The sequence below is a fragment of the Eptatretus burgeri genome, chromosome 24 (genome assembly GCF_056783735.1).
Source record: "Eptatretus burgeri isolate ZD-2024b chromosome 24, Ebu_testis_v1, whole genome shotgun sequence".
In the NCBI taxonomy this organism is placed as follows: Eukaryota; Metazoa; Chordata; class Myxini; order Myxiniformes; family Myxinidae; genus Eptatretus; species Eptatretus burgeri.
In genome coordinates this window covers 1,701,945-1,723,433 of record NC_140984.1, presented here as the reverse complement: position 1 = coordinate 1,723,433, position 21,489 = coordinate 1,701,945, and the positions used below count along the sequence as shown (strand labels likewise).

The following is a 21,489-nucleotide window of genomic DNA, read 5'->3' as shown; positions in this document are numbered from 1 at the left end:
TCTGATCTCTGTAATTGCAAACAAAGGTTTCTGTACCAAACATTAAGTTCTGTTTTTCTGATGTATCAAATACTTATTTCATGAAATAAAATGCAAATTAATTATTTAAAAATCATACATTTTGTTTTTCAGGATTTTTGTTTTAGATTCCGTCTTTCACAGTTGAAGTGTACCTATGATAAAAAATTACAGACCTCTACGTGCTTTGTAAGTGGGAAAATCTGCAAAATTGGCAGTGTATCAAATACTTGTTCTCCACACTGTATATATATATATATATATATATATATATATATATATATATATATATATATATATATATATATATATATATATATATATATATATATATATATATATTGCTGCCGAACCACTTGACCGATGACGTCATAAATTCCCATCCCTCCATGCAATTTAGTCCAAGATGACCCTGAATTTTCATGATCTGATAAAGCGTTCGACATATGCAATTATGATGTCATAACAAAGCCACCTGTGACATCAAAAAATCGAACTTATTTCCCATGGGGAGTACTTTCCATGTGCCAAGTCTCAATTTTTTTCCGAGATATTTGTGTCATTTGTGTCATTCGGCCAGCACCACCGCACTGATATATTTGTGTTATTATCCGAATTTGTGTCATTCGGATAAGCGATTGCAGAGAAAACAAGACATTAGCTTGGACAGATGTACGTGCGTACACCACATGGCCAAAAGTTTGTGGACATCCCTTCTAATTGGTGGATCCGGCTATTTCAGCCACACCCATTACTGACTGGTGTATAATCAAGCACACAGCCATACAATCTCCATAGACAAACAATGGCAGTAGAATGGGCAGCACTGAAGAGCTCAGTGACTCACTCTTTCATTCCTCTTTTTTCCTGCCTTTGGAACAAACTCCCACACTCTCTTCAATCCCACTCCTCCCTCTAGGTCTTCAAAGCAGATGTTCACCACCACCTCATATCTTCCCCCATCCAAAATCTTGATCTTTTCTACCCCCGTTAATCCAACCCAAGCCCACCTCCTTTCAACTTCCCTGCTTTCCTTCCTGTAAGTCTCAGTAGTGCCATCTTGTTTACCCCGTGTACCCCACCCCTCTCCCTTCCACAGATCTCCTGTTGCCTTTGTTCCCCACTATTTTGTGCTCCCCTCTTGTCTCCTGCCTTGTTATATGTTTCTGTGTCTCAGCTCTTACATGAGCCTCGACTTGAATCCAAAAATTTTTAAAATAAATAATTCAGTGCAAATCAGCTGAAGCAGAACACTTGGAAGCATGAGCACAAATAATAAATACAAGTTCATTCATCCCAACAAAACAACAATCATAAAAACAGGAATAAAAACTCGGACTGATCGAACTATGGCCCCCGTTGGACGCGGCAGGTTGTCTGTGGCTTCTTCCTGCACGGGTAGGAGACAGACAGCGCTGTCCCACTGTAGACTCGGGATATTTTGGTTGGAGGAGAAAGAAATGTCCGTCTCATTCCGTATATCTGAGCTGGGACAAAAACCTGTCCAAGTCAGTGAACGTAGGAAATGCTTCCAGTTGCTGTCTCTTGTGTTTCTGGAGTGAAAGAGGGTGGGGCGTGAGGGGGGAGGGGGACAATGGTGGGTTGAAGTCGAATCACTGGATTTGGAAGGTATCAACAGAAAAACAACAGCTTTCAAAGATTTTTTATCTGTAATGCGCACTCAACAATCCATCGTGAGGGCCACTTACAGGATGACTTACGCGTTTGGATACCTCCGCTTCATGGGCACCGTCGTCTTTCCTGGAATCATTCCATGCCCTTTTCTTTCTGGATTTCTTGTTCCTTCTCTCAGTTACATTCTCAGCACCTGCTTCCCTCATCCCAGCTTGTAAGCGTTCATCGTTTTTGACGGCGTCCCTTCGTTCACCTCCGTGTCTCCATAACCCTGAGGCTGCTGCAGCTTCCACACAAGTTTCCTGTTTGGGGTGTTTGAGCCATTTGCTTTTGCCGTCTTTGCTGGGGGGTTGAGATATTGTGGAGGCCTGTGACGGTGTCACAAGGGTCTGAGTGGCCATGTTGATGCTACTTTCACTGCTCGCAACATTGACAGGACTCTCTACACTCTGCCTCGGAGTGCCATTTTCAGCAGCGGAAGCCAGGCCGACAAAAGTCACCTTTCTCCGCGCTCTTTCAACACCTGCGACTTGTCTTGATCGAGTTGGAGTGCCAGAGATGGCCAAATAACCTGAAGCCTGCGCATTACGGACATTCTGCCGATCGACAGATTTTGGCGCTCTCTTGCATCTGCTGTTTTTTGAACTTGCAGCTTTTGCTTCCCCCGTTTCGTTGCAACTCTGCTTCTGCCGAGGAGCTGTTGCCCGCCGTGTTGCAGCCTCACTCAACCTGCTGCACGAGTTGGGATTGCAAACATCCACGATTTGTCGGAGTACAGGCTTCTCCATCCTCGGAAACCACGGATGCTTTTGGTGGCGCTGTCCACCGTTGGTCTCCCTCACGGGCCTCACCTTTGTCGTGCGAGGCAGTCGCGTGGATTTTCTGCCCGTTTCGGTCGCGTTCCTGCGTGGAACAGGTTCGATGCCCTCAAGTGGAACAACAGATTCCATTTGTATTGCAGAATTATCTCCAGTGCTGATGAAGTTCTCCACCGGTGCCTGCGATTGGCAGCCAGTGTCCGCAGATGCAGGAGTGCCGTGACCAAGGCCCCTTCTTGATTGCCTTTGCTGAGTTTTTGTTTCACCGGTGCCTTGCTTGGTGCCATCCAGAGGAACACTCTTTGTCTTCCTCGCTCCAGCTGGTCCACCTGTCTCGTTTCCAACAGCAACCTCCCCATTGAAATGCACAACACGACGGTAAGGTTGTTCCTGTGCTGAACACGATTCTGGGCCACGCAGCAACTCTTTGGTCGCGACTGCAACTTGAGCTTCGCTTCCTTTGGATCTCGAAATGCGAACGCTGGTCCGGCTGATCAGAAGACCATGGCAAAGCTCTTCAAAAGCACCAGGTATTTTCAAACAACAACACACGTCTCACGGAAGATCTCACGGAAGCTACTTACGAGTGATTTTTAAAAAAAAAATTTTTTTATCAAGAACGAAGTGGTGACTCACCGAGTAGTCCTTGTGGGTTTGCATGGTAAATCTGCAACATCAATGAAATGTCAAGAACATCAGACATCTTTCCCATCAAAGTACATTTATGCAACTTCATTTCCACCACCGCAAAAAGGAATATATATACATATATATATATATATATATATATATATTTTTTTTTTTTTTTTTTTTTTTACCTCGTCGCTCACTTTCTGAAGTGACCACACCAGTGACTGGCGTATCAGCATCTTGAGGCTGGCCTGCCGTCAGTTTTCCCGACTCGGAGGAAGCCACATGACTGTGCGTGGATGTTGAAGGCGGAGAACACTGCATCCATCGGAAAAAGATCAAGCTGAAATTGCTATCGATTTAAGAATTGAGATCGCAGCTCGTCTCAAGGGCAGGGGCGGCCGATTACATTCATTGCGCAATCCATGATCGAGATCATTATTGCAGTGGAATTTTTAAAAACAATTGCAGGTAAAAAGTTTTTGTTCACCTGCGGGACTATGGCCTTCAACAAATGGGCTGTCAGGACAGCCTAGGCCCTTCAGGTATGTAGAACTTGCTTCGGAGCAGTTCAGCCTGCGTCTGTATCTCGGCCGATCTGTAAGCCGTCATCCTGGCGTTTCGCAAACAGGGCGAGGTTAACCTCCTTTTGTTTCATCCCCACTTTCCCCTTCCTCTTCTGGCTGTGTTGCAGCTCACATGAAGCTTGTTCACCCCATGTGGCCTTCTCCCCCTCCTCTTGATCTCGCTCTCGCTTCTATACTGCTGTTGGTGTTTCCTTATTTGTTTCTTCAATTTTGTTTCGACTTTAGATCTTCCACAATCCTCAACCATGTATGTAAAAAAATTTTGAGTGACTCGTCTGCTGTCATTAGTTGATGGACATTAGAGGTCCACAAAGATTATGCGTTTTATGTTCACCACCACCTCTAATCATCCCCCATCCAAAACCATGATCTTTTCTACCCCCGTTAATCCTCCTCAAGCCCACCTCCTTCAAATTCCCTGCTTTCCTTCTGTTGCGAATTCGCGCCGCGTCGCCCACCGGACGGACAATTCAGTCATGACCCTCCGGGAACTATCGCCCGGAGCCAGTCACGGGTGGGCCTTTCGACCTCACCACAATCGTGCCAATCGGCCACCCGCGTAGGATAGGGTTGTTCGCCAAACTCGACCTACCTAAGTACCCACGCGGATGGTAAACCGGGAGATCGTACCTCGCCGCAGGTCGACTCCGGACACGAGCCGCTTGGGCGGCCCGTTCTGTACTATCATGATAACCGAGCGGTGTTATCGTCGACCTCGACGGTTCAGATTATTTACCGGGCGTTTTGCACCCACTACGAGCCCTTTACGTGACGCAGGATGGAGGGTCAATAAAGAAAAGACGAAGCGAAACGGGAAAACAGTTCACACAATGTACATTTATTTCCCGGCACACGGAAAGCACATATATACAGCCATACAGTCAAAATGCACATATAGCAACCAAAACAAAAGCAACCACGACGCAGAGTTACTACCGACTACGCGCACACACGGCAACACTTATACAGCTTTACTTTACAGACGGCACCAACACACATTTACACAAAAGCAAAGGAAAGAAGCCACCCTCATAGACAAGGGGGCAGACAGGCCTGTAGGCAAAATTGTGCGCGTAACCTGGAGGAGCGGCCAGATCCGCGAGACCGAGGGGGTCCTACCCGCGTCCTCGTGACGAGTTGGCGGGCGAGCCGCAGATGTGGCCGCGTGGCTGTGCGCGTGCTCCTTGAGACTCCGTGCTCCTTGGCGGGTTTCATTGGCACGACGTTTGGAGTGGGGTGGGAACGGGGCCCCCTTTTTGCACTATCTCAGCACGGGGGAAAGGGGGAATTGTTGATGCCCTGGGGGAGGGAGAATGGCTGGCTGGCTTGGGTCCCGCTTCGAGCGATCCCACACCACGACCTCGTCGCCGACCGCCGTCCTTCTCGCCTCGGACCCGAGCTCCTTTGCCTCTTCCCGCAACCCAACTCGAAGACACACCGATCACTTCGCCACCTGACTCGACTGACTCTGCCACGATTCGCCTTGCGCTTGCCGTTTTATAGGCCCGGCAGGAGCAAACAATATGCAAATATCCGGATCAGGATGACCTCGGGGGCGGAGCCATGCTCGCCCATTGGTCGGAGGAAAGGGGGCGTGAATCTCCCCTGATCCTAGAATTTGCAAATATCGATTTCACACAGACGCGCCTGGAGGCGGGGCCAAGCCGCCCCGCGCTTGCTAATTGGACGGAGCAAAAGTGGGCGTGTCACGTTCCTGATCCGAATTTTTCCTCGGAAAGGCCGCTATTTGCGCTCGCGGCTCGGTGCGTTCGGCACCAATCGCCGAACAGGCCCGAGACAGCCCGACGCTCAGTGTTCACAGGTGGTGCGGGAATAGCCGTAGAAGGAGAGAGGTGAAGGTGGTGGAGGGTTTTCGGTGGTGGTTTGATAGTTCTGGTGCCGTTTTGGAATGGCGGTGATGCGATGTTTGCGGGATTGAGTTGTGAAGGTAAAGGTCGTGGCTGTTGGCGTTGTTGTTGATGTCTGAGGGTTGGAGCTTGGTTGTATTTCGTGACGATGGCTGGCGTGGTGGTTGAGGTGGTTGTTGTGTGATGGCGGTTGAGACGTGGTTGGTTCAAAATAAAGATAGAACAGAAAAACACCTAACTCAAAGGATCGCAGCCCGGATGAATCACATAAATTCCCTCTATACAACGGGTTTGGGGCGAACTACACATGTACTTCGAGATATCTCACCTACGGGCCCTGAATGGTGGGTTGCGAATTTCCACAGCCGTAACACTTCCTTGAAAGTCCCTGTAATGTCCATCTTGTATACACTGTGTTCCTTGCCCCATCTCTCTCCATTCCACAGATCTCCGAATGTCTCTGTTCCCCACTATTTTGTCCTTCCCTCTCCCGCCCCTCTTGTCTTATGCCCGCCTTGTTGTACATTGTGTCCTCGCTCTCATACCAAAATGGAATCAATTCTTCCTCGTCACACATCGAACCTGTCCACCAAGTTTCGTCCGAATCCGTCCACAACTTTTTGAGATATCCTGCACACAGACTTCACCTTCGTTGGCGGAGGTAACTCGAGAGTTCATAGAACACGATACCCCCCCCCCCCGCACCCCCCATGCAGTGTTTCAATACATATTTAGATTTTAAAGATGGTTAAAAATAAACAAATAAATAAATCATTTTTTAAAATCACACCCAGTCCGAAGAAAGTGTTCAGTATGGCATTTTAAATATAAAATTGGCAAAGCCGAGAAACAAACGAAACCCATTGGAATCACCCTTCAGAATCAGAACTTTTTAAATCTTCCCTTCAGAATCCTGAACAAATCTTGAGGATTACCCTTTGGAACCCTCTGGAATTACACAAGAAGGGTTCTTCTTCTTCTTTTTTTGATGGAAGGAAGGACAGCCAAATAATGAAGCGGCTACACCCCTTAAAAAATCCGGATGTTGACTACTGTTGAAGGAGTCTTGTACACCACCCTGTTTAACACGTCCGAGTACTGTCGGACCCCGCTATTCGCGGATTTGTGGGTCACTATGTGACCTGTTTCTACATTCACCTTTTTTCTTTTAGCACTTCAGGACTGGTCTCCTATATCCACCGATATCCTATATCCACTTCCACCCCTCTGCTCTCGAGCACAAGTGTGGCATGCCCATTCACCCCACCACCAAAAGAGAACGCAGCACATCCGACATCACACCTCACCCAAATGTAAACACAGCATGCCATATGCACACTCCTGGTTATATATACTGTATATATATATATGTTGTTGTTCGTCTTTCGGCTGCTCCCGTTAGGGGTCACCACAGCGGATCATCCGTTATGATCCGCATACTGATTTGGCATCGGTTTTACGCCGGATGCCCTTCCTGACGCAACCCTGGTCGCCTCTTACGACACAGGGATGAGGATTGGGTTTCGCCATGATTCCAGGCTGTCCTACACCCTCTCATAGCACGGCCAAACGCAGAGCTCCTGTCCTCAAGCGATCCTCCAACCCATGCCTCCGAGGAGCCGGATTACAAGCGCATGCCACTACGCCCGGTTATATATATATATATATATATATATATATATATATATATATATATATATATATATATATATATATATATATATATATATATATATATATATATATATATATATATATATATATATATATATATATATATATATATGTATATGTATATATTATATATATATATATATATATATATATGTATAGGTTTTCATCCATTTTAATCCTTGTATTAAAAATCCAAATTTGAACACGAGCAGCCAAGCTCAAACCATTATGTGAAGGAAGCACAGTTGTTCCAAATCGCACAAGAAAAGGAAAATGGATGAAACTTCTGACCGGAACATCCGGCGATTCGTTCAAAGAGTTGTGCTCCATCTCTGCTGAGCTGTACTGTGCTTGTTCCACTGCGAGTACCGGGTCTTCAGCCAAGGTACTGCTGCATATTTCACTGCTTTAAAATACAGTACATATGAGGTTGGTGGGGGGGGGGGAGGAATTAAATATACATTAAACCATAAAATAATCCCCAAAAATATTCAGGCATCTTCAATTGCTCCGATGGACACTCATATCTTAATCGGTCGGCACCTGCTCATGATGTGGTTGATATTCAGAGCCAGCTTCTCTTGTAATGCCGAGTTTGCAAGCAGCGTCTCTCTCGCAGTCTCAAAGATCTGCCACGTAAAGGGCATTGATGTGGTTTGTTCCATCCAACAACAGGTGCAGCTTTACAGTCCTGTTCAAATGCACCTTACCGGATAAATCTCAGCCTCGACCTCCTTGGGGTCGACTGGAGCTCTCTCCTCATCCGCATCTGTCGTCGTCGCAGAAGGCACACTTGTCGCTACTGGGGGCCTTCTGACCACCGGCCTTAAATGAATAAATAAAAATGTAGAAATAATTATTCGGAATTTAAAACAAAAAGTCTTTGGAAGTGCAAAGCATCATTATAAATTGTCGAGCGGAACGACCGCAGGTAAAAAGGTATAAATTTCCAAATTGCCTCACCTGCTGCTCTTCGATGGCGATTTGACTATTTTTTTCGGGCTCAGGAGGTCACAGCCCAACCCTGATCGCGAGATAGCGAGGACAAAATAAATTCAACCTTGAGCAATTCCTCCAAATGGCCAGAAATCCAAATAATATTCACAATTTGAGAACCATTTCAATTCATGAGGCCACAGAAATTGTTTTTGTGCTATCAGAGCAGAAAAACCTCATTAAATAAAATCTTATTGGTCAGAGGTTTACAAAATAAATAAATTAATTTGTCATCCACAGCAAAAACAGTCCGAATGTGGTTGAGAACAAACTAAACCAATTCCCAGCCCCTTCCACCAATCAGAACATCTCTAGAAATTACACTACACCACTCACCACACCAACCTCGACATGCAGATGCTTCATGGGTTTTCTTGTCTAGTTTACGAGTGCACTCAAATTTTTAACTTGTAAACCGTGAATACACCGACGAAAAACCGTGACAACGTGAAGCACAGGGCCGTGGATGTAGAAGCAGGTCTGAAAAACGGCGACAACGTGAAGCACAGGGCCATGAATGTAGAAGAAGGTCAGAAAAACTGTGACTACGTGAAGCACAGGGCCATGAATGCAGAAGAAGGTCAGAAAAACCGCGACAACGTGAAGCACAGGGCCATGAATGAAGAAGCAGGTCAGAAAAACTGCGACTACGTGAAGCACAGGACCATGAATGAAGAAGAAGGTCAGAAAAACCACGGCAACGTGAAGCACAGGGCCACGAATGAAGAAGCAGGTCAGAAAAACCGCGACAACGTGAAGCACAGGGCCATGAATGTAGAAGAAGGTCAGAAAAACTGCGACTATGTGAAGCACAGGACCATGAATGAAGAAGCAGGTCAGAAAAACCACGACAACGTGAAGCACAGGGCCACGAATGAAGAAGCAGGTCAGAAAAACCACGACAACGTGAAGCACAGGGCCATGAATGAAGAAGCAGGTCAGAAAAACCGCGACAACGTGAAGCACAGAGCCATGAATGTAGAAGCGGGTCAGAAAAACCGCAATTACGTGAAGCACAGGGCCATGAATGTAGAAGCAGGTGAGAAAAACTTTGACAACGTGAAGCACAGGGCCATGAATGAAGAAGCAGGTCAGAAAAACCACGACAACGTGAAGCACAGGGCCATGAATGAAGAAGCAGGTCAGAAAAACCGCGACAACGTGAAGCACAGGGCCATGAATGAAGAAGCAGGTCAGAAAAACCGCGACAACGTGAAGCACAGGGCCATGAATGAAGAAGCAGGTCAGAAAAACCACGACAACGTGAAGCACAGGGCCACGAATGAAGAAGAAGGTCAGAAAAACCGCGACAACGTGAAGCACAGGGCCATGAATGTAGAAGAAGGTCAGAAAAACCGCGACTACGTGAGGCACAGGGCCATGAATGTAGAAGAAGGTCAGAAAAACCACGACAACGTGAAGCACAGGGCCACGAATGAAGAAGAAGGTCAGAAAAACCGCGACAACGTGAAGCACAGGGCCATGAATGTAGAAGAAGGTCAGAAAAACCGCGACTACGTGAAGCACAGGGCCATGAATGAAGAAGCAGGTCAGAAAAACCGCGACAACGTGAAGCACAGGGCCATGAATGTAGAAGCGGGTCAGAAAAACCGCGACTACGTGAAGCACAGGGCCATGCATGTAGAAGCGGGTCAGAAAAACCACGACCACATGAAGCACACGGCCATGAATAAAGAAGCGGGTCAGAAAAACCGCGACTACGTGTAGCACAGGGCCATGAATGTAGAAGCAGTTCACATTTTATGCACCGCGAATAGCGGATCCGCGGATGTCAGGGTTCAACTGTACTCCAATGTGAACACCATCATGGTCTACCCATTTGTTTTGCTTTCAGTCAATAATGACTTACAATCCTGTCACTTGGCTTACAACCCGCCATGCTTCTGTCGTAATCGCAGAGTGAGGAATGCTTTTGCTGCTCTTCCACATGCAAAATATTTCAGACGAGTGTTCACAGACACTGTCCCAAGTGACCCACAAATCAGCATCACAGACACTGTCCCAAGTCAGGAGCTCTCTGCATGGCGGAAACATTGATATAAGTCAGTAAGTTTTTTTTCACAATCACAAATACGAGAGCCCCATGGAGTAAAAACATAAAAAAAATATATGATGCTTTAAAGGCAACACACTACCAAACTGGCATCATGGTGAACAACAAAAACAAAATACAAGTAAACTGTGGTTTTGAAATGACAAAAAAAAAAAAAAAAAAAAAACTTTTCTTCGAAGAGACGCTACACTTCGAGAAGACCCAAAACACAACTAGCTTTTCCCTACCATAAAGCAGCTGCGATGTTGGTCCCACGGGCGTACTATCAGAGATATTTCCAAGGAGGGAAGATGGAGAAGCGGACGACGGTTGAGCAGTGCAAATCGATGATGAGCAAAGAGGAGTTTGTGTGGAAGGAAAAGATGAAGGAGTACACCGCAATGTTGCTGCAGTTTTAGATGAAGGCAAAACATCAACATCACGATCGCTGTGGAGGTTGGTGCTGCTGGGCGAGGGTGGCAATTGCGTCCTGCCACAAGCTGGTGAAACACCGTGGGTATCCAGTGAACGTTGAGATTCATGGTGGATAAAATGTCGTGAACTTCGAGATTCGACCTGCGACGTGTTGATGGTTCCCGAGTTGGCAACATATGATGGTCGTCGAAATTCCAAGTGTGGAGTGCAGACATCCCTCGCACCGCAACCTCGTCGGAAAACTCCTCCCCTGACTCTTGCTCCTCAAATGAGAAAGGAATAAAAATAATTTTTTTGTTTTTTTCATTATTCTGGGCAAATGGTCATGATAACCAGGTTTTATTATTAAAATATTAATTAGTTAATTAGATTATTAATTGTATTTCTCCAACTTAGCTTTTAAAAAAAATAAGACGGAGCATTTAACAATGCAGAGCCTACCCAAGGTACTGTCTATAGATGACAGTAGATCTAAAAACCAGTGCAGACACACTCATTCAGTGACTATCACACGACACCGATAAAACAGTACTTCCTGTTCTTTTGGGAACATGTGAGGCTCACAAATCACCCAATCAATTTGCACGTCCTCACGAGTCACAGAACGTATGATAACAATGCTGAGTACAGAGTGAAAGTTAACTTGTGTAATTGTTATCAACTTATATGTCACACCAGTGAGAGCAAGGTATTAAATAATCTTGTGCTTAAATTAACTATTAAAATGTGATGCAAAAATAAGACAACTTTGTCAAACTGTGCCTGAAGGTCACGCCGGTCAAGCCCATCGGCCTTGCAGTGCACCTCAGACCATGGGGCTCGACTCACCTGCTCAGAATGCAACCGAGAGCGCAGGTCGCACGAGTCGAGCAAGCAGCCTTTGCGGCATACCTCAGGCTCAAATAGGCAGGTCTAATGCATCCTGACGTGCACACCGTGTTCTGATGTGTCCTACAAGGCTCGAGAGAGATGGCGCAAAACTGTGATCTTGAAACGAAATTTGCTGTGACCATGGATGCTGCAAAGAATGTGTGCATTCTTCACTTATATCTATCTATAATTCCAGCAATCTGTTTGCGTGTGTGTGTGTGTGTGTGTGTGTGTGTGTGTGTGTGTGTGTGTGTGTGTGTGTGTGTGTGTGTGTGTGTGTGTGTGTGTGTCTGTGTGTGTGTATGTGTCTGTGACTGCTGTTTCTCAACAACCACTGGTCCGATCGAATTGAAACTTGCCAACTATATTACTGGGGACCTGAGTATGTACCTTTTCAAGGTTTGATATTAATCGGACAAGTTGTTCCCAAATTATGGCCATTTATTTACCAAACCAATGACAGGACACGTTGCTGCGTAGGCATGGCCGATGCACCATTTAGTTACCAATGACAGGACACGTTGCTGCGTAGGCGTGGTCGATGCACCGTTTAGTTACCAATGACAGGACACGTTGCTGCGTAGGTGTGGCCGTTGTGGAAGAGATCCTCAACCGCGTTCCCCATTACGGGTTACAACGTACGGACTTCACGATAGTGATGACTTACTGTATTCTAATAATTTCTCGATTTCTTATGCGCATTTATAGATAAACACAATGCCCCAATCCAGTTGTCGTTTACGAGAGCGAAGGAACGGCCTGTGCAGTTGTTTGAAAGTTTTTTGTTTTTTTTTGTACGTACGGCCACGCACGTACGGGCACGCGAGTGCGAAGGAACGGCCTTTGTGGTTGTTGTTTCTGGCACACAGTTTGAAAGTTTTTATTGGATTCGCTATATATGCTAGATATCCCTTATTGTCGGGTTTTCCGTCTGTTGGATTCGCTAGATATCCCTTATTGTCGGGTTTTCCGTCTGTCTGTCTATGTGTGTGTGTGTGTGTGTATGTGTGTCTGCAACGCGAGGCTCCACAGCACGAACCAGTGAACCGATTTCGATGAAACTTTGCCAACATCTGCAATATGTGCTGGGAATGTCCGCATTTGAATTTCGTTGCCCAGCAACCACCCGTTACTGTGCAGCGGCTGAAAAACCGTGTCCAGTATTTTCAATACTTGTCCTTCAGTTTTGAATGTAGAGAAACGAGACTTCGGAATTAAACACCTCGAGATATTTAGAAAATTTTACTCTTGCCGATTTTTCATTGAAGTTTAATTTTTCAAATGGTAGTCCTTCAAAAATCGGGTGTCTATTTACCATCATTTTTTATGAGGGGCTGAGGAAAGTGGGCGGAGCTTAGGGAAAGTGGACGTGGTTGATGGAAAGTTGGAGTGGCGTAGGAAAGTGGGAGTGGCGTAGGAAAGTGGGCGTGTCTTATGGAAAGTGGGCGTGGCTTATGAAAATATTGTGGCTCAGGAGGTGTGGTCAAACAAGAGCATTGAGAGAAGTTTATCGGGTTTTCCATCTATGTGTGTGTGTGTGTGTGTGTGTGTGTGTGTGTGTGTGTGTGTGTGTGTGTGTGTGTGTGTGTGTGTGTGTGTGTGTGTGTGTGCAACGCGAGGCTTCACAGCACAAACCAGCAAACCGATTATTTTTCAAATGGTAGTCCTTCAAAAATAGGGTGTCTATTTTTTTCTCTTTTTATGAGGAGTGCCAGTTGGCAAAATACGCAATAGGAAAAATCTTGCCAGGCAGAGGAACAATTGTATGTGAACCAATACATCTTGACAATGAATCTTCGTCGGTGGATCAGTCAGAATGAAAAACATCGTATCCAGCGCTTCGATCTAAGTGAATCCCTCGTCGCCTACCGGCTTGTCTGTCTGTTTGTCTGTCCACAGACATGAAGTCTATGATCGAAGAACTACTCAATTTCAGTTGAATTTTTAATATTTTGAACACTGGAGAACATGAATGAGAAAACGAACCTGCAGTTTAGCAGTACTTTGGGTGTGAATTTGGCAAATTGTCCAGGATCTTGTCCCGGATCACATGCATGCGCACACAGAGTACGTTAATGTTTTTTTTTTTTTTACTTTGTCTGCCTGTCTGGCAGTCGTACAAAATTGAAAACCATTCCAAAAACAAGAAACGTACTGCTTTAGTGACATCATAAAGGACGTAAACAGCAGGCTTGAATGACTGAGAGAACGTCTTAAATGAGGTGGTGTAAAAGACACTGCATCAACGGCTGTAAACTCCTGAAAAAAAACACATTTTTTCTTCGACCTTTAAAAATTTATTTTATTTCATTTGAATTATATACTTGAACACAAATTGCCTTTTTCGCACGACATAAAAAATCTTCAGTTCAGCAGTACAGTACTTTGATAAACCATGCACGCGAGCTCGTGCCACGAGGGCACAATGACGATGCCTAGCGCCGTTTGTTTGGTACATAACACAAAGCAAGAGTTGAAAGACCCATGCCATGTCCTTTTTCTCAAGACTGGTCAGGTCAGGTGTTCCGTGAACTCTCGTTTCATGATTGGACGTTCTCGACTGATGCGTCATCACCTCCCAACGGTCGAGTTGGGAGGAGCCTGTTTGTAACACCGAGATCGTTGGGTAACAGTAACAGGCTCCTCCCACCTCGACCGTTAGGAGGTGATGACGCGTCAGTCTCGAACGTCCAATCAGAATTGACTTTGTTGATAGGCGTCCGTTAGACTGTTCTTCTTCATTACCTCATGAATCATTACTCGTGCATGCCCGTACGTGCATGGCCGCACGTGCAAAAAAAAACAAAAGAAAAAATTTCAAACCGCGTGCCAGAAACAACAAACACACAGGCCGTTCCTTCGCTCTCGCGTTCCCGTAGGTGCATGGCCGTACGTGCAAAAAAAATAAAAACAAGCCGGTAGGCGACGAGGGATTCGCTAGGATCGAAGCGCTGGATACGATGCTTTTCATTCTGACTGATCCACCGACGAAGATTCATTGCCAAGACGTATTGGTTCACATACAATTGTTCCTCTGCCTGGCAAGATTTTTCCTGTTGTGTATTTTGCCAACGGGCACTCCTCATAAAAAATGATGTTAAATAGACACCCTATTTTTGAAGAACTACCATTTGAAAAATAATCGGTTTGCTGGTTTGTGCTGTGGAGCCTCGCATTGCACACACACACACACACACACACACACACACACACACACACACACACACACACAAACACACACACACACACACACACACACGGAAAACCCGATAAACTTCTCTCAATGCTCATGTTTGACCACACCTCCTGAGCCACACAATATTTTTCATAAGCCACGTCCACTTTCCTACGCCACTCCCACTTTAAATAATAAATAATTGGAGGTGGTGTGTGGGTCGTGGAATCGTTTTCGGTCAATAAATAAATAATTGAAGGTGGTGTGTGGATCGTGGAATCGTTTAGGGAAAATAAATAAATAATTGGAGGCAGAGTGTGGGTCGTGGAATTGTTTACGGTAAATAAATAATTAAAGGTGGTGTGTGGATCGTGGAATCATTTACGGTAAATAAATAAATAGTTAAAGGTGGTGTGTGGATCGTGGAATCGTTTATGGTAAATAAATAAATAATTGGAGGTGGTGTGTGGGTGGGGAATCGTTTTCGGTAAATAAATAAATAATTGGAGGTGGTGTGTCGGGAGGAGAATCCAAAATGGTAAAAAAATAATAATTGGAGGTGGTGTGTGGGTGGGGAATCGTTTTCGGTGAATAAATAAATAATTAAAGGTGGTGTGTGGATCGTGGAATCGTTTACGGTAAATAAATAAATAATTGCAGCTCGTGTCTGGCTCGTGCAATCGTTTACGGTAAATAAATAAATAAGGTAGTGTGTGGGTCGTGGAATCGTTTTTAGGAAATAAATAATTAAAGGTGGTGTGTGGGTCGTGGAATCGTTTACGGTAAATAAATGAATAAACAAGGTGGTGTGTGGGTGGGGAATCGTTTCCGGTGAATAAATAAATAATTAAAGGTGGTGTGTGGGTCGTGGAATCGTTTACAATAAATAAATAAATAATTGGAGGCTGTGTGTGGATGGTGGAATCGTTTTCGGTAAATAAATAAATAATTTGCGGTGGTGTGTGGGTGGGGAATCGTTTACGGTGAATAAATAAATAATTGGAAGTGGTGTGTCGGGAGAATCCGAAATGGTAAATAAATAAATAATTGCAGGTGGTGTGTGGGTGGTGGAATCATTTTCAGTAAATACATAATTAAAGGTGGTGTGTGGATCGTGGATTCGTTTTCGGAAAATAAATAAATAATTGGAGGTGGTGTGTGGATGGGGAATCGTTTTCGGTAAATAAATAATTGGAGGTGGTGTGTGGGTGGGGAATCGTTTTCGGTAAATAAATAAATAATTGGAGGTGGTGTGTGGGTGGGGAATCGTTTTTGGTCAATAAATAAATTATCGTTTTGCTGGTTTGTGCTGTGGAGCCTCGCGTTGCAGACACACATACACACACACACACACACGGAAAACCTGATAAACTTCTCTCAATGCTCTTGTTTGACCACACCTCCTGAGTCACACAATATTTTTCATAAACCACGCCCACTTTCCATAAGCTACGCCAACTTTAAATAATAAATAATTGGAGGTGGTTTGTGGGTTGTGGAATCGTTTACGGTAAATAAATAAATAATTGAAAGTGGTGTGTGGATCGTGGAATCGTTTACGGGAAATAAATAAATAATTGGAGGCGGAGTGTACATCGTGGAATTGTTTACGGGAAATAAATAAATAATTAAAGGTGGTGTGTGCCTCGTGGAATCGTTTACGATAAATAAATAATTGGAGGTCGTGTGTGGGTCGTGGAATCTTTTTTGGTTAATAAATAAATAATTAAAGATGGTGTGTGGGTCGTGGAATCGTTTACGGGAAATAAATAAATAAGGTGGTGTGTGGGTGAGGAATCGTTTTCGGCAAATAAATAAATAATTAAAGGTGGTGTGTGGGTCGTGGAATCGTTTACGGTAAATAAATAAATAAGGTGGTGTGTGGGTCGTGGAATCGTTTAAGGTAAATAAATAAATAATTGGAGGCGGTGTGTGGGTCGTGGAATCGTTTTTGGTAAATAAATAAATAATTGGAGGTGGTGTGTGGGTGGGGAATCGTTTTCGGTAAATAAATAAATTATCGGTTTGCTGGTTTGTGCTGTGGAGCCTCGCATTGCAGACACACACACGCACACACACACACACACACACACACACACAGAAAACCCGATAAACTTCTCTCAATGCTCTTGTTTGACCGCACCTCCTGAGCCACACAATATTTTCACGAGCCACGCCCACTTTCCATAAGCCACGCCCACTTTCCTAAGCCCCTCATTAAAAATGATGGTGAATAGCCACCCAATTTTTGAAGGACTACCATTTGAAAAATAAAACCTCAATCAAAAATCGGCTCGAGTAAAATTTTCTAAATATCTCGAAGTGTTTAGTTCTGAAGTCTCGCTTCTCCACATTCAAAACTGAAGGACAAGTATTGAAAATACTGTACGCGGTTTTTCGGCCGCTGCACAGCAGCGGGTGGTTGCTCGGCAACGAAATTCAAACGCGTACATTCCCAACAAATACTGCACATGTTGGCAAAGTTTCATCGAAATCGGTTTGCTGGTTTGTGCTGTGGAGCCTCGCGTTGCAAACACACACACACACACACACACACACACACACACACACACACACACACACACACACACGGAAAACCCGACAATAAGGGATATCTTGCATTTTTTTGCGAATCCAAAAACCCGACAATAAGGGATATCTCGCATATACTGCATAGCGAATCCAATAGATAGACAGAGTGAACCAACTGCTTAACCCCGCTTCTCGCTTCGCGTTGGGGGGTAGTGTTGCAAAGGGTACACAAAGCATGTGAGCTTGAAGAATTAACAATCGATGTTGAAGTAGATCTCTGCACAGACTCACACCCTCGTACACAACACTCACTGACACAGACCAATTAGAATAACCTCTTCCCCCCCCCCACCCCTCTGGGCAAGCAGAACAAACTCGTACTGAAAATTTGTGAATTATAAAACTATAAAACCGTACATCTCAAAATAGTCCGCACAACACCAATTAATGTAAAAGGCAGGTGTACACCTGAAAGCACAATTAAAAAAAGAAAAAATGTACCTCCTCGGCGTCGGAAGAGAAAACCCTTTTGGCAATTCCTGGAAAGGGGTTGGAATTGTGTGGGAAAGGGGGTCCAGGGATGGGGGGGAGTTGGGAAGAGATGAAAATTCAACTGATGATTCGTTTGGCTCTGAAATGTTTCTGTTGAACATGACAAGCGACTCACTTGATCCGAACGATGTCAAATTCCAGCTTCTCCCAAAGGGAACGAAGCACGCTCGTCGTGTCGGTCACAAACTCTGTGGGTCACAATGGTCTAATTAACTCCCTCTCCGAGAGATGGTCAATCTTAATTACACTGCATGCAAACATGAACATTACCATCCATCCATCCATCCATCGGGACCACACTCTGTGCAGAGCGTTGGTGCTGCCGAAGCAGTCTCCTCGGCTATTGGGCACAATCCTGGACGGGCCACCACTCCGACACAGGATACCAGCAAGCTGGCACTCATTTTGACGACCTCGGAAGGATGACAGGCTGAGTCAACCCCACCTGGTATTACTTCAACAGCCGAGCAGGATTTCAACTCAGGACCTGAGGATCCCAAGCCCACCACCCTAACCGTTAAGACAACACCAGGCATATGAAGCATACCTCTGGCCTTGATTTCAATGTATTCATCCAGAATTATCTTCAGGGAAGGACCAAACAAGGACTGAAAACAACAACAACAATAATACTCTGTGAGAATAATTCCAAAACAATAACCCACCACATCCCTCCCTTCCTTCCTTCCCATTGTTCTGTTCTTGCGTATGGAAGCTTGGATGCCTGGATAGCAATCATTTCTTGGAAGCGCGGCTGTGCCACTGATGCTGTGCCCCTCTACCAGTACACTGGCACTCATTTTGCCGACTGTGGATGGATGACAGGCTGAGTCAACCCCACCCGGTGTTATTTAACAACTCAACAGAGGCTCCAACTCAAGATCCTATGATCTCAAGTCAGCCTCCTTAACCGTTAAATCAACAACAGGTTTAATAATACCTTTGACAGTAATTTAAACATTCGATTACTGAGCGAATAATAATGGAGGCGCGCACTCTGAATGAGGTCACGGCAAGGCAAGAATGATTCCAATGGACAGATCACCACTCTGCCACAAAATTTGAAATCTGTTCAGGGTGCCAGTGATAACTCACCCTGGGATCTTTAATGACAACCAACAACCATCGCTGACAGATACCTTCCTTATCACGCAACCTGGTGGGGGAGAAGGTTTCGTCACCGACAACCCCACCAGAAAAACAAGTTAGTACAGGTTTACATGGAACGTGTCGCAAGTCACAGATCTGATCTGGCCTGACGTGACAAAATTTGAAATTGGTTCAGAGTGCCGGTGATAACTCAAGAATTACAAGGAATTTATGTGCAGGAGGAGGCCATTCGGCCCATTATGCCTGCACCACACCAAGAGCATCTATCTATAATTCCAGCAATCTGTGTGTGTGTGTGTGTGTCTGTGTGTGTGTGTGTGTGTGACCGCTGTTTCTCGACAACCACTGGTCCGATCTAATTGAAACTTGCCAGGTATATTGCTGGGGACCTGAGTATGTGCCTTTTCAAGGTTTGATATTAATCGGACAAGTGGTTCCCAAGTTATGGCCATTCATTCAACAAACCAATGGCAAGACACGTTGTTGCGTGGGCGTGGCCGATGGGGAAGGGAAGCACAGCCGCGTTCCCCATTACGGGTTACAACGTACGGGCTTCCGGATAATGATGACTTCGTGTATTCTAATAATTTCTCGATTTCTTATGCGCATTTATAGATAAACACAATGGCCCAAGTTATGATCATTTTCATATTAGACGGTGTATAAATTTCGGGAACATCAGATTGCTGGTATGCTCTGAACCAGGAAGTAAATTATTTTTTGCACGTTTTTTTTCTCCTCTTTACTCTTCTCTTTGTGTTTTTCCTTGCGATGACATTGGGAAAAGGCAAAATACGTTGGCGCTAATTGAATAATTGGCCATTAAGAATAAATTGCGAATAATCGTAACTGCCATATGCGAACTTCCGGACAGTGAGGACTTTACTTCCGGAGAGTGACGATTACTGTATTCTTTCTCCATTCTTTCCTTCTCGATTTCTGTACTTTCTCGATTTCTTTCTCGATTTTCTTAAACCCAATACCCCAATCCAGTCAGTGACGATTACTGTATTCTTTCTCGATTTTTTTTTCTTGATTTATCGACTTACTGTATTCTTTCTTTCTCGATTTCTGTACTTTCTCGATTTTATTAAACACAATGCCCCAATCCAATCGTCGTTTACGAGAGCGAAGGAACGGCCTGTGTGGTTGTTGTTTCTGGCACGCGGTTTGAAAGTTGTTTTTTTTTTTGCATGTACGGCCACGCACGTACGGGCACGTGAGAGCGAAGGAACGGCCTGTGTGGTTGTTTCTGGCATGCGGTTTGAAAGTTTTTTTTGTTTTGTTTGCACCTACGGGCACACACCTACGGGCATGCACTAGTGTTTAATAAATCCGTCAATACCCCCTTCCCTTGGTGTGCAACCTTTTGGCTGCTGCACTGGTACTCATTCACCGACCTCAGAAGGATGACAGGCTGAGTCAACCCCCTGGTGTTAATTCAGCGGAAACAGGGATTGAACCCAGGACCTTGGGATCTCAAGCCAACACCCAAACCAGTAGGCCAAAGCAGGTTATTAAACTCACCTTGGGATATTTAATCCATCCATCCATTGGGACCATACTCTGTGCAGAGCGTTGGTGCTGCTTGAGCAGTCTCCTTGGCTATTGGGCACAATCCTGTACGGGTCGCCACTCCGACACAGGATACCAGCAAGATCACGGCCGGATAGCTGAGAAGTACACATGCTTGCTCTGAGCTGTCTCGCCTGGGTTCGAATCTAGACTCAGAAATAAACTGTCATCCAGGTGTTTTACAGGCAGGTTGATTCATCAATGTGTGTGTCCTCTCTTGGATGGACGTTCATCTGGGCGTCATATCTGCTGGAATGCCCCCCCTCCTCCTCTCTCTCTCTCTCCCTTCACTCCCCCTCCCTCTCTCACCCCTGTCCCACCCCTCTGCCTCTCCCACCCCTATCCCTCTATCTTTCCCCTCCCTCTTTCTCTCCCCCCCTAATATTCCCATCAGTAAAACGACGGGTTGTATTTGTTTGTGCTCAATGAAGACGGATGACATTGTATCACAGTGAATAGTGAGTGCGGCATCATCATACATTTTCCTCATAGATAAAAGGCTCAAACATGTCGTCACGTAAAAAAAAAACATCTGGAAGTAACAGCCCAGTGTTCCCAGCTGTAACACAGTTTGTAAAACCCAAAGTCTCGATCGGGTCAAACATTCAAATGAAATCAAAATTTCAAATGAAGCCCCCGGTGCCAGATTCGTGGTTCGGGTGGCTGTCTGAGGATCCTAGGGTCCTGAGTTTGAGGCCCTTTGGCTGCTGAATTAACACCAGGTGGGGTCGACTCAGCCTGTCATACTACTGAGGTCGGTGAAATGAGTACGAGTGTACTGGTAGAGGGGCACAGCATCAGCGGCACAGCTGCGCACCAAGAAATGATCGAGCTACCTGGCAGCCAAAGTTTCCATATGCAAGAACAGAGAATTCCAAAACGATGCACGATCTCATTCATGCTCAGAAACCCATCTTCGAACAAAACAAGACGTCATCATTTTAGGGAAATCTTTGAAGTT

General features: G+C 45.1%; 1 protein-coding gene across 1 annotated transcript in view; it reads right to left on the bottom strand.

Moving 5' to 3' along the window:
* Positions 1-277: 277 nt before the first annotated feature.
* The window catches only part of LOC147007871 (uncharacterized), a gene marked incomplete at its 5' end in the record, with an annotated part of 24,661 nt that continues 3,449 nt past the window's right edge, over positions 278-21,489 (bottom strand). Inside the window, 12 exons of the mRNA XM_085866262.1 lie at positions 278-1,571; positions 1,728-2,961; positions 3,108-3,138; positions 3,290-3,419; positions 7,522-7,636; positions 7,774-7,859; positions 7,941-8,055; positions 8,194-8,254; positions 10,528-10,977; positions 17,793-17,830; positions 17,959-18,031; positions 18,391-18,451. Of these exons, the coding sequence (XP_085722388.1) occupies positions 1,488-1,571; positions 1,728-2,961; positions 3,108-3,138; positions 3,290-3,419; positions 7,522-7,636; positions 7,774-7,859; positions 7,941-8,055; positions 8,194-8,254; positions 10,528-10,977; positions 17,793-17,830; positions 17,959-18,031; positions 18,391-18,451 (2,478 nt within the window). The remainder of the gene's footprint in view (positions 1,572-1,727; positions 2,962-3,107; positions 3,139-3,289; positions 3,420-7,521; positions 7,637-7,773; positions 7,860-7,940; positions 8,056-8,193; positions 8,255-10,527; positions 10,978-17,792; positions 17,831-17,958; positions 18,032-18,390; positions 18,452-21,489) is intronic.